The sequence below is a fragment of the Dipodomys merriami genome, unplaced genomic scaffold (genome assembly GCF_024711535.1).
Source record: "Dipodomys merriami isolate MVZ:Mamm:240054 unplaced genomic scaffold, mDipMer1.0.p SCAF_30, whole genome shotgun sequence".
Classification (NCBI taxonomy): domain Eukaryota; kingdom Metazoa; phylum Chordata; class Mammalia; order Rodentia; family Heteromyidae; genus Dipodomys; species Dipodomys merriami.
In genome coordinates, this window is record NW_027204493.1 from 7,413,784 (window position 1) to 7,427,738 (window position 13,955).

At 36.9% G+C, this 13,955-nt stretch overlaps 1 protein-coding gene across 1 annotated transcript in view; it reads right to left on the bottom strand.

Annotated features, from left to right (window-relative positions):
* The window catches only part of C6 (complement C6), a 74,826-nt gene that overhangs the window by 29,135 nt on the left and 31,736 nt on the right, over positions 1-13,955 (bottom strand). Inside the window, exons 8-9 of the mRNA XM_070041105.1 lie at positions 11,533-11,773; positions 5,963-6,085 (exon numbers count right to left, since the gene is read on the bottom strand). Of these exons, the coding sequence (XP_069897206.1) occupies positions 5,963-6,085; positions 11,533-11,773 (364 nt within the window). The remainder of the gene's footprint in view (positions 1-5,962; positions 6,086-11,532; positions 11,774-13,955) is intronic.

Sequence of the window (13,955 nt, forward strand, 5' to 3'; positions counted from 1 at the left end):
TCAAAATATTGTTCCTTTAGCAGTGTATTGGTAAGTAATTTATGTGGGGAAATTGCATATCATACCAGTTTGTTGTTAGAAAGCATCAAAGTTCCCTTTCACTTTTACACAGAGTTCTTGAATCTAAAGATGTAATTCACTCACACTTAGCACCTATTTAAACCATGCAGATTGGAAATGGGGTAGTGAGAATCCTTCAATAGGATTAAGTCCAGATATTTTAGCAAGGCATACAAGTTCTGTTTAATATAGACCAAACAAGTCTTCACAGCTTTATGTCACAAATTTATGCCTAAGCCAATTGCTAATACTCATTTGTTCACTGACATTGCCAATCTTTGTCTTTCTGTGCATAAACAAGGATTGTAATTGTACCAGATTCAGGAGGTCACTGTGAGGATGAAAACCTCACACACATGTGGCACATAGCGTCTAGAATGTATTCAAGACTTAATAAAACTTAAATTATTCATTTTTCCTTTCAACCATTCAATGTGTTTATTGGAGAACATCAATTAAACATTAATAATGTGCTTGGAATTATACTAAATGCATAAAACATAAAGACTATGTAAACATCTTGTATTTGCTTATGTATATCTTAGTGGAAGAGGTGGAGCTGGTGTGGTAAGCAGCGTGATATTGTAAACACAGACTGCAGTGACAGCAGATGAGAGGTCATTGATCCTTAATTGTAGATAATGATGGAAGTGGTGACAGGGTAAAGCTTCTGGATTTTCTACTAAAAACGTTGGTTGCTTTGCAGTACAGCATGTCTAGTATATTACATATTTAAACAATTCAGGAAGACACAATCCAGTTCCCTTTATTCAGTATTAGTTTTTTAATATTAAATGATTTCATTCTCATCTCTTCTCACTGTGTCTTTATTACTGATTTCTATATTTATTGGATTAGTATCAGAATATTAACGTTTTTAGGTGTTTTTTTTTTTTTAAGATTCTTAACCTCACTGAGCACCACAGATCACATCTGTAATCCTAGTTACTCAGGAGGCTGAGATCTGAGAATTGAGGTTCAAAGCCAGCCTGGGTAAGAAAGTTCATGAGACTTTTATCTCTAATTAACTACCAGAAACCAGTAGTGGCACTGTGGCTCAAGTGGTAGGGTGCTCGCCTTGAGCTGAAGAGCTGAGGGACAGCACCCAGGTCCAGATTCAAGTTCCATGACTGACCTGGCCCCCCCCCAAAGATTCTTAACCCCTACCATTCCTCTTATAATTCAAGTTTCATAATGGGCTTTTCATCTGCACAGTCATGAGTTAGAGAACACTGATAGAAAGGAGTCACATTTTGCCTTCTGTACTCTTGAGTACAATTTTGTAAATCCAGCCAGAAATCATAGATTGAAAGCCATAGTTTTCAGTGTCAAGGGCAAGGCTCTTTAGAGAGAGGAAAGAAATTCTTGGGGTTTTAAAACTTAAAAGAATTCTTAAATTTAAATTTCAATAGTTGAACCTTTTTGGACTCAGAACATAGAATATATAATATCAACCACAGAATAATAAAAATGTATAATGTCATGAGAAATACTTTTCTTTGGAAAAGGAGAAAAGACTTCTGAGCAGTGGAGAGAATGGAGACTATTGGGAAGTAGTATGAAGGCTTAGACATAGTGAAATCTTGAGTCAGACGTAGGTCTCTCTCATCATTTGAGAAGAATCTTAGGAGTGGAAGTGGTACTGTGGCTCAAGTGATAGAGTGCTTACCTTGAGCTGAAGAGCTGAGGTCCAGAGTTCAAACCCCATGACCCACCAAAAAAATAATTTTTGTACTGTGTGATTTTTTTGTTTCTTTGGTATGTTCTTCCCCTACGGTATAACCCCTGTTTTCATTGTATTTGATTCTGGTGCCCTGCATCCTGTATATACATTTTTCTGATTTGGGGAGGGGAAGGTAAATAACAAAATGCTGAAAGAAGGATACAGGTTGACCCATTGTAACAATGAGATGTACGAGACACTATGTTGAAAATGAACTTTGGCCGGGGAGGGGGGGATTGCAAGAGGAGTTGGGCAGGTGGGGAGAGAAGGGATATTAGGGGAAAAACAAAGGAAGAGGTAACAATGCTGAATAGGAAATATACTCATTACCTTACTCATGTAACTATAACCCATCTGTACAATAAAAAACGTGTATATATATATATATGAAGTAAGCCAGGCCCAAAGAAACATAGGTCCCATGGTTTCCCTTATTTGCAATATCTAGTATATGTATGAGTCAAGCGGAAAAGGTCAGATAATGTGATGTTAGGAAAATGAACCCTTAGATATGTATTTTGTTTTTTTCTTTCATGTATTTGTTTCTAACACATTTATAAGATTATCTCTTTGTTGCTTTGTATGTCCCTCCCCCACAGTATAACCTCTGCTTTCACTATATTTGATGTCAGTATAACTTGTGGAGGAGATGGGGAAAAACAAGTCGTTAAAGGATACAGGTGGACCTGTTGCAACAATGAGAAGTACAAGTTGTCATGTCGAAAACGAGCTTTACAATGTTGGTGCAGGGGGGAGGAAGGGAGGATTGGGTGGGGGGTAGGGGGGAGGCTGGGAAGGGATGTGAAGGGTAAACAAAGGAGGAGGCTGCAATGCTTGATAAGAAATGTACGCATTATCCTGCCCATGTAATTGTAACCCCTCTGTACAGTATGTTCACAAAAAAAAATAAAAAAAAACAAAAATGTGTATATATATATATATAGAATGTTAGGAGTGATGGTAGGGAAAGTGAAAACTGATAGAAGCACATATACATGTATATACACAGCTCTCCTAGTAGTAGAATGTGAATGCTAAGACTTGTCATATCAAACATGGCGGCCAAGCAAGTGGTCCCTTGGGTGATTCTAGTGGCCTCCATGCTTTGCTGTGATGTTTCCTAACCTTGAAGAGGGCAAGGGAGCTTTCAGGGAAGGTCACTGACATGAAAGGACCTGATGTGGGTTGGCATGAAGAAGACTCAAGATCTAGTAATCTAAGCCAAGGCAGGTCCATTAGCATGAATAGTAGTTGCTGGTGCTTAGGAACAAGAAGCAAAGTAGGGAAATGACATTGCTGAGAGCAGCAAAGGCAAAGGGCAACATTCTGCATGAGTGCCTTTGAACCTCCCTCCAACATTGTACACATGTTCACACATGCACAGACTCACATACAAGTGCACAAGCTCATTTAGATCATCCAGGAGGCCGGAAAGGATACTGGAAATTGAAACTCATGAGAACTTGGTTACTTTACATTGGCAATGTATAGTTTAGTCACAAAGAAATGGAGATTTGAGAGATTTGTTGAGTTTCAGTTAGGAAAAATAAAATCTTAACTATCAATATGCAAATGATTTTCAATTATCACTTTCTTTTTTCCTCCCAGTAAATGCTCAAGAATGTGCATTCTCAGAAATCTTTCATAACAAAGTCTTCCGTTACATTTCCATCTGAAGACTTTTTTGTTGAGTTTTAATTTTTTCTTTTCTTTTTATTATCTTTACATAGTGCTATAAAGGAGCTGCCACTTAACAAGTCAGTTTATGGATATGTATCTTGGTCAATGTCACCCCTTTCCTCATTCTCATCCTAGACATTTGTTGTCTCCTTAAGGAACTTTTACCTCCTTCAGAGACATTGCTCTGTTTCCTTTCTTTTTGTTTTAACTCATAGGATAGTTTACTTATAACTTGTGAGGACAGTACACAGTTTCTGTATAACCCATTTCATTACAGTAAAGATTGTTATGGAACTATCTGAGACCTTCCAGAATTTGTACTTGGCTTGTTGTTTTCTACCAAGATACTTAGGGAATTCACTTTAAAATCTTTGGATTTGGCAAACTTGCCAGAATTTACAATAAAGTTGTATACTTATAAAGAATATAAAATCAAGAAAATTTTCTGAATTTATTTTAGGGATGTGTTATCATATTGAATTTTTGAAAATATAGTTTTCTCTCATTTATTGGATGCTAAAATTCCTACACATTAAATTGTATTTGTCACTCTATTTTCATTAGATGTTTTTAATACATGAATTTTTCTCTGTGCTTAATATAATTTGTTCAGTTCTTTCTAATGTGTGATTAACTTTATTAATTTTCAGAGGATTGTATTTTGTCTTACAATGTCTGATTTGTTTTTAATTATAATGCTGATGCTTATTAATGTTTGTTTTATCTTTACCCTCAAAAATCTCTTTTCCTTTATTGATTACATTTAATCTTTTTTTCTCTGAACTGTTGATTTATTGAGTTCATGCTCTAAAATAGTCTACTGAGTAACAAATCAATGTAGAATCTGTCCTATTCTGTGATTTATTTTGCTAAATTATTTGTTTTGTATGCTCATGTGCTCCTTTTTGCCTTCTTTTTCTTCTTTTGCTATAAGAATGTAGTTCTCCATCAACTTTTTCTTATATTTGACACAGATACCTGTATATACCTGTGTATATGCTCTGATACTGGTTTACATTGTTTATTATTAAAGTAAATAGTACATTATTATTTGCTCCTCACCTTCCTTCTTCAGGAGAATGTAATCTTAAAAATCGGACAGTTTCTGCATTTCTACTTCCCATGGTAGGGTCTGAATTAGCAGCAGTCAGACAAAATAAGGGAATAAGAGAATTTTACAGAAAGTAGGTATTCACAGTAGTGAGAGAGAAGACTTTAGTTTAGAAGACTGGAAAAGGGGTAGCTAGGAAGAGAAAAGAGACAAATACTTATCCTTTCAAACTTCCAGGAACTGTGGCATGTTTAAAGGACAAGGGTTTTATGTATAGGATATGTCACATAGACAATTTGTATCACAGAGATAGAAATGCAGATTAAGTTGGAAGAAGGTGAAACTATAAGCAAGAAAGCCAGTGAGGAAGCTTCTCAGATAGTTGAGACTGGAAATAATGAGAGGAGGTTGTGCCTGTGGCCAGGAAAAGGAAACTACTTGGAGAGGTATTCAGGAGGTGAAGAGGTTTGTTATCACTTACTAGATATGGAAGCTAGAAAGAAGATAAAATCAGTGACTTGGTTGACTTAGCTGAGGGCAATGCTAATGAACAAGATTGGGACAGGAGAAGGACAGCAAAGGGAACCACCAGTGTCTGGTCACCATGCCAGTCTCACTGTAGAAACCACATTATTTAGCCAGGCACTCCTCGCTCACACCTGTAATCCTAGCTACACAAGAGGCTGAGATCTGAGGATCGTGGTTCAAAGCCAGCCCAGGCAGGAAAGCCCACGAGACTCTTCTCTCCAATAAACCACCAGAAAACCGGAAGTGGTGCTGTGGCTCAAGTGGTACGGCACTTGCCTTGAGCTGAAGAGCTGAGGGCCCAGAGTTCAAGCCCCATGACCCCCCCCCCCCCCCCACACACACAAAAAGAAACCACATCGTTTAATTTTAATACCAATCCTATTAGGCTGTGAAGAAAAAGGCTACCATTTGTGCTGGGAGGGGGTACAAGAGGTGTTGAGGCTCACAGGGAGTTCTCTGCCCAAAAGCAGAGGCATTTTGTTCTTAGGGTTGCTGTCTGCACATTGCATTTCCATAGGTGCTTTGAAAGAAATATTTCTCCCAGATCCTTATCAGAATGTGTCGGTAATAGTTGTTTGTTCATATCCTTGCTTTGTAAGTATCTTAATGAGAATATCTAGTTTATACTCATATTTACTTCATGAGTTCTGCTATTTAGTTCTACCCAGGAGATAAATCGATACATCATTTATTAAACTGAACAGCCTAAGCAAAAGATAAAGAAAATCTTAGCCATTCCTACATTTAAGGAATTGCTAATGACATTTTACTGGCACCTTCTCCTTAGAACACACAAGGTTATTTAAAAGATAACTAAAATAATGAACAGCTAAAAAATACCACAATTGTGTGCACTATGGCACTTAAATTACTGGCGGCTACAAGACACACGGGGCAGGCTGCTGAGATGAGACAATTACCTTCGTGTTTTTCTGACAGACGGTTGGTGGTGCACCGGTGTTCTACTTTTTTCTTCTTACCAAAAATTCTACGTTTTTTTGTTTCAATCCGGACACAGTTTCGGGTTTCTTCCTCTGTTAAACCTAGGATGTGAAAGACAAACAAACCCTATTAACATTTCAAAGAAGATGCACAGGAGGCTCTGATCATTTTTGGGAGCTGGATACCATCCATCAATGTCTGCCCTCTTCGGCCTTCATGGGCAGCATTACTTCCAGATTCAACCCTTTAGAGCCCTTGAGATGATCTGCAACTGTGTGTGAGTCCCCTCCATCTCCTCATTCAACACTGGTCCAAAGTATCTAGGAGGCCACTGTGACCCATCTGGGAGGCTCTTCTCTTCTTGTGGCTGCTCCTGGTGGCTACTAGATGAAATGGATCTCTAAGTTTTACCATGCTCTGTTCTGGTCCCCACTGCAAGGCCTTCTTTCTGGGCCACACTTGGGTCCACTTCAACCGAAATGTGTGTCTTGGTCATCTTTGCACACCTCCACACTCGTCCTCACATTTCTCTGTGATTCTTCTACTTGACTTCCCTGCGCACTCAGCTCCTACTGCCAACCCTTTTTCTTTTCATCTCAGAAACTTGGACTTGCAGACCAGTGAAATCCTCAACAACCTGCTTGGTTAGTCTATCTCACTAGCTGAATTCAAGCATGTATTTGATGCTCTTTCCTTATTGTTTCCATTTCCAGGCAGGCGATAGTGCCTCAGTCTCCCCTTTGTGAGGGATGGGCACTAGGTTTAACATCCTCTCAGCTGCCCAGTGCTGCTTCCATTAGACGACTCTCCACAGCGTCATACATCATGTCAAAGCTCTCCTGCTCTGAGACTCAGGTCATCTGATCTGAATACCTGACTGACCACTCAGGAATTTCTTTACCAAATTCCCAGGCATCATTTGTTGAAGCTTTTGACATCTGAGTCACTCCCACCATAATGCCTGTAGTCATTCTCAGTGACCTCAAAATCTGTGTCTGAGAAGAACACAGTACAGGGGAATGAATCTAGGATATTTGTAGGTACTATACTTTGAAGCGATTCAATGTTTTCTTTTTTATAAATAGCTCTGTAAGCCAGCTGACTCATGGCTAGAAACATCAAAATTAGAGTCCAGGTCTTTTGATACTTGAAAGCTGCAAGCACACAAGTGATATAGACGTTAATCTCAGCTCTTAAAGCGAAGTCCCTTGAGAAATACTGATTCTTAGATTTTTTTAGGTTACAATGGGCCGGGCAGAGTGTTTCAGAGCTTGAGGCACTGATGGATATGGTACTGTAGTGGAATTGAAGGTTCAGATTGCTGAGAGATGAGGCTGGTAGAAGGAAATTATGTTTGTCTTCTATTTTTCTTTCCTTGACAGTTTGACATATTTAATAACATGTATTATTAGTTTATTAGGTGGGAGTAAAAAAAATCATTGGTTTGAAGCCCTCAGGTTTACCTTGTGTCTTTGATTTTAACAAAAGAGGGCTATTTCAATCTAGTTGAATGCATGTGGTTCATTGTGTTACCAGTGGATCAATCAGATGTTTAGGTATACTAAGGATTCAATACATCTATCACACATGATTCCTTTTCTGTGCATTTTTATTATGTATAAGGGAAAATTCAATTTTTTATGAACAGTTACCAACTATAATACAATAAATTATTCAAGTTAACCATATCTTCGGAGGCCTATATGGGAATCATTAAGCAAAGTTGAAACTCATGGTATTGGGCACTGTGATTAAAATATCAGGAATTTTCTGGGTGCTGGTAGATCACCTCTGTAATCTTAGCTACTCAAGAGGCTGAGATATGAAGGAATGAGGATTAAAGCCAGACCAGGCTTCCAAAATAAGCAGCAAAAAGTTGAGATGGAGGCATGGATTAAGTGATTGATTGCCAACCTAGCAACTGTGAGTCTAGGAATTCAAACTTCAGTCGAATAAAAAAAAAAGAAAAGAAAAGAGAAGTGAGGGCTTCATTGTTGAAATTTCTGTATTCCACCATATGGTCTTCCCCTTGCTGTGTGGACTCTGCCTGTATTAGCTGAGAAGATACTTAATGCTGTGGTACCTGATCTCTCTGATCTGTATGTTCCTTTGCTGTGGTTCAGAGATCAGCATGTTGGTGGCATCCTTAGCTTTTCTGACTGAGCAAGTGAATAGTGTTACTCAGAATACCATACTGAGAAATAGTGGGGTAACTATTTCTGTACTTCAGATGAAGAGCAGATGTCTAACTAAAGGAGTTTAAAATTGAACAATTAAGCAATCATTTTAAAATAATTAAGTCTTCAATATTTTATTTCAGTTGGCTATTATTGTCACTGTTACTCTGAGAGTCTTTTCACCTTCCACACTGAAGTCATATCAGTTTTCAGTCACAGCCTTAACGTGACTGTGGGACATTGAACAACAGAGGGATAAATCAAGAAAGGCAAACAACAAAGTTAATTTTATTCTTTTCGAGGGAAAAAAAGTATTCTGAAATATTCAAATCATTTTTTTTCTCCAAAATTGATGACAAGAGTTGAATTCTTATTTCTTAAGGTACATAAAAAACGAAATCTATGATCTAAGTTTATGTGAAAAAGGAGATGAAATTGAAAGACGGAAAATGTATGTTTGTCTAGAGAGTGTGCAAGAGTAGGCAAGTTCACATATTGGAGAATTCCATCTTGTTATTTATAGATGCATATGATATATACAGAATCATATGCACATATACACAAATGTATTAACTGATGTCTGGTATATTCAGGGGAGAACGCAAATGGTGGAATTTGAACAACTAACTTACAGGATAATACTAGGAAGCTGAAGTTTGAAGTGTGTGTATAAGGAGAGGACAGAAGAAGAGAGGGAACGGGGGGAGGGGAGAATTCAGTCATAATATTCAATGCATATCCTATGAAACTGGGAAAACTGAGGAAGGATGGGGAGAACGATGAAAGGGGTGATACTGAGCAAGATGTATTGTACTTGTGAATTGACACGTTGCATGGTGACTCAGTTGTACAACTACTTAAAGAGAATACAAATATAATTAGAAAAAAAATCATTTGTTTCTGTCTGAGTGTGCTGGGTTTTAACCACAATTAAAAGTATATAGCGGGGCTGGGAAGATGGCTCAGTGGTAGAGTGCTTGCCTTGCATCATGCCTGAGGCTCTGGGTTCAATCCCTCAGCACAACATAAGCAGAAAAAGTTGGAAGTGGCACTGTGGCTCAAGTGGTAGAGGGCTAGCCTTGAGCTGAAGAGCTGAGGGACAGCGCTCAGGCCCAGAGTTCAGGCCCCATGACGACAAAAAAGAAAGTATACAGCCATATTATTATTGTGATTCAATGATATATGTATATATATGTATTTATACATACATATATTTAGGCATATATTTACTGGCCATTTTGATATTCTGAATATATGAATATTAATAACAAAGTCATTGAATATAGCAAATACATATCTTTGTACATGTAGATGCTATGTAAAATCTGTGAGCATATTAAAGTATATATATATATATGGATATATAGATATATATGGGTGTTTATTTCCAATTTCATGTATATCCAGTGAATGTGCACATAGATATATATGAGACTGAAACTCTCTTGACCATATATATATATATATTCTATATATATATAGCTATATATATACTATTTATTTTCAGTTATATATATATGCTATTTATTTTCAGTTTCCTATCTAGGAAGAGATGAGTAGCTGGGTGAATAATTTTTCACCTCAAGTTCAGCACAGAAGATGATTTTCTAACAAAAAGAATTTAAAGAGAGAAGGTGAGAATGTACTAGTGGGATAGTGGGCAGGTATAGTCTGTCACTCTTCATTTGGGTAGTGGGGCTTCAACTATTGAAATATTGGTTGTTTTAAGAAGCACGCCTTTTCAATCTGATCTCTAATCATTTAGAGGATTTGTTCTGAATGCATGATGAGTATGCTCACTAGATAGGAAACTATTGTCTGGGCTGTAGCAGAAGTAAGCAGAATAATTTCATCTGAAGGATGGGATGAAACTCAATCAATGGCCAGGGGTCTCCCACAACCATTTCTGCTCAGCATTAGTGTTGATGCTATTTGCACTGGCAGAAGACATCAATTCATCATTATGCATTGCTCCAATGAGAAGGAAAAATAAAATGAAACATGAAATAGTGTGGATAACCCGTCACAGCATAAATCTTTTAGATTTTAGAAAACAGACTAGGTAAAAAATAAATCTTTTTACTTACTATATTTTTGAAAGTATATTTCACAAGGATTCCTTAAAATTCAGAAGTGTTCAGAGTAGCCCCATTAAAACATTATCATTTGCCACAAGAAATATAAGAACAGAGAGACTGAAACTCTGTTGACCCCAGGGATGGCCTGTAATTGTACCTTAGATGTCTAGTTTCTTTTGTAAAGTGGTTTAATGGTGAACAGAGTAATTCATTTAGTTTCATTCTTTAGATACATATGTCAGTGTGGTCCCAGTTACTATATAATTTCCTAATTTTTTTCTCAAGGAATAAATGACAGATAATCAAAAGGACCTAAGTCATTATACACAGGAGTCTTAAAAATAGATTTATAACTTAGTGGAAGAGTGCTTGCCTAACATGCATCAAGCCCTGGGTTTGATTCCTCAGTACCACAGGAACAGAAAAAACTGGAAGTGGTGCTGTGGCTCAAGTAGTAGAGTGCTAGCCTTGAGCACAGAGAGGCTCAGGGACAGAGCCCAGGCCCTGAGTTCAAGCCCCAGGACCAGAAAAAAGGAAAAAAAAAGCAGACTTAGAGAAAGATGTCTAAATTATGATAATATTGGCAATTTCAAAAAGCAAGAAGACAAGATATCTAGTTTATCTTGCTATGTAAAGCAGAAAAATATCTGTTCTATTCCTCAAAAATCCAACAGTAGAATCTTTTCCCACATAACAGTGCTTTGCAGTTGTTTTTTTTTCAGTTTCACCAGTAGTGCATACTTAGCCCCCATGGACATAGGCTCTTGTTAAGTCTCTACCTGTACTTCCATCTTATGTCTTTGGCTTTCACTCAAAAATCATAAAAGAAAATAACTGCAACTGATCTAATTAATTGGAGATAAGAGTCTCACGTACTTTCCTGCCTGGCTGGCTTTGAACCGGACCTCAGATCTCAGCCTCCTGAGTAGCTAGGATTACAGGTGTGAGCCACCAGTGCCTGGCTGTATTTTAGAATTTAGTTCCAAGAGGACCTTTATTTTCCTTCAGGTATTAGTGATACTTTCTTTTTTTAGGTGACCTTCCTAGATAGTTTGGATGTTAGGAAATTTAGAGTCAAATACTATTCATAACCACAAAAGTTATCTGTAATGTTTCTTGTTCATTCTAAAGTTTTATTGTTACTTCATTTATTTGAGAGTTTGATTGCTCTCCATCTTATTTTGGCAAGAAAATAGATGTAAATAAACAAACAAAAATAATGGAATAGGAGAAATAAAGACTTGTATAGTGTAATTCCATTTGAAAAAAAAATGACAGTGGAAGAAAACATACCTGAGTTCTTTAGCTCCTCACTGCTAAACTGGTAGAGAAGGTCGTACACACCTCCCAGGGAGCCAGAGGTGAAGTAGTGAGTTCCAAAGTCATCAAAGATTCTGCTATACATTGCAAAGTTGTACTCTAAAGGCAGCTGGTTAAGTGCTTTCAAAAAGACATTAGAAAGCTGCAGATTGGTAGCTTGCATTGTGAAGTTTAAGACTTTTATCACTTTATGGACTCTAATAAAGCTTGAATCCTAAATGAAAGAGGCAGAGAGAGAGAGAGGGAGAGAAAGAGAGAAATAAAGGTAATGAAATCTTTAAATGCCATCAATTTATCATTCACTTCATACCTACCACAGGATAAAAATAAATTTTAATCTTTATTGCATGTCCTCACATAGAAAAATCATAATTTTCCTTTTTGTATCCAAGGACCTTTTTTCCCTAAGCTGTTAAAAATGTTGAACAATGAGATTATGAGATCAATAATGTAAACTGTGTGGTTCATGATGTCCTCTACCAAAGAAGAGTTCAATCATCAGAAAAGTCAATCTTTCTCTCTTAATTTCCAATTGTGGCTTCATCCCACTAAGTTTTTGTGCAGAATACCTTGATAATGCAAATAATTGAGAGGAAAGGTTGAGTAAATACTCAACTGGAAATCTGGCAACTGAGATTCAATTTGTAGCTTTGTCACTAACTAAAAAAGGCATTTAAGTTCACTTAGGTTTTAGTGGAGCTCTGATATGTGAGCCATATGCACTGGAAGACATTTTTCATTCCTTCAGGGTGTGCCCACAAGCTACCACTCCAAGTTATTCAGGCTTGAAACTAAACAAAACTATTTATAATCTCTCTTTTCCATGCATGCGCAGAAATTTGAGATTGTTTTTGTTTATTTGCAAATTCATTTGTTTCAACAAATACCTTATTATGTGCAGCTAACTTAGGATTCCCAGGGTGATACAGTGCTTAAAAAATTTTCACTTCTTTAGATTCTTCAGCATAGCTCTTAGGATTATTAAGGACACCTCTATACTTTGTATTTTTCATTTTTTTCCTGATTTCTCTTACCTTTACTCATTGTAATATTTGAATAAGAGTAACAAAGTGAGAGGAATGAGACTATGTGAGCAAAAATAATTTTATTGTAATTATTACCACACAACAACCATTTTCTGATATGTAATGACACCTAACAACTACCAATGTAAAAATGATAATGACTACACAAATAACAATGAAAAACACACATCAGGACTAACAGGGGTTATGATTCACATTGTTTTCCTCTCCTACCCTTCTTTCTTGCTATCTGTTCATTTATTGCTCAGCTATCTCAGATGCTCTGGCTATAGAAACAAATTAAAGAAAACATTGTGTCGACACACACAGACAGACACACACACAGACACACACACACACAAAACATTGTGTCTTTGTGAAGTTGACATTGTAGTAAGTGCCCAATTGACACGATTTTTAACTTTAACATTTGAATTTTGTCATAGAAACACAGCTTTCAAAGTTGGAGGGTCTTTCTACTTTTATTGAGAAGCACATGTTCTCCCTGAGTATCTGAAATTCCTGTTCTGAGATGTTCAGTAATCTCAGTTTTCTATAAATATGAAACTGTAGGAAACACAAGTTAAACTTTGGTAGCTCAGCTCGGCACAGGAATGATATTTAGTACTGCTAGAACTGCTGTTCTAGACTTGCTTTAGGTTCCTGCACAATTTATAATCAATTTCATCCATTTGTAATCTTGCTTTATTTTATATACTTTTTGTGGTTTTAATTTTGAAAGTCAGCCAGAAAAGTACTGTTTCATGCATGGGTGACGTATTTTCTTTGAACAAACTATCTGCCAGATAAATATCTAGTAAGATCTGGGGTTGAAGAAATAAATAAAACATTAAGCTCAACAGAAGGACTCAGATTAATTTTCAAGCGTATGGTACATTGTTTTCATTGTCTCAAAGACTGAAGAGAGATTGCTGGAATATTTTCTGTCCTGAATACAATTTCCTTACTCTACTCATATCTAATCAAGGACAGTCATGATACTGGGTTTAACTGTATGATAATTTTGTAAGGTCAAAAATGGTCACAAGAAATCTATATTGAGAATATAAAAGTTAGAATAAAATACGAACTAACACATGCAATGTAAAAATGCAAACAATTCCTCCTAGGGCTTGTTGGTGTTTCATGAAAGCTGGATGATGGCATCCCATCATTAGGAAGGAAATGTCTTCTCAAGGAAGAACAGCGATGGATGTGTGGAGTTGGTAACTGAAACATATTTGGGATGCTAGAGATGTTATTTTGTGGGCTAAACAAATACTGCTTCAATTATGTTTTTAGTTAGAGAGAAGCAAGTACACTAGTACTTCCAAAAGAAGAAAACTAGAGACAGAAGGGAGTAAGAATGCA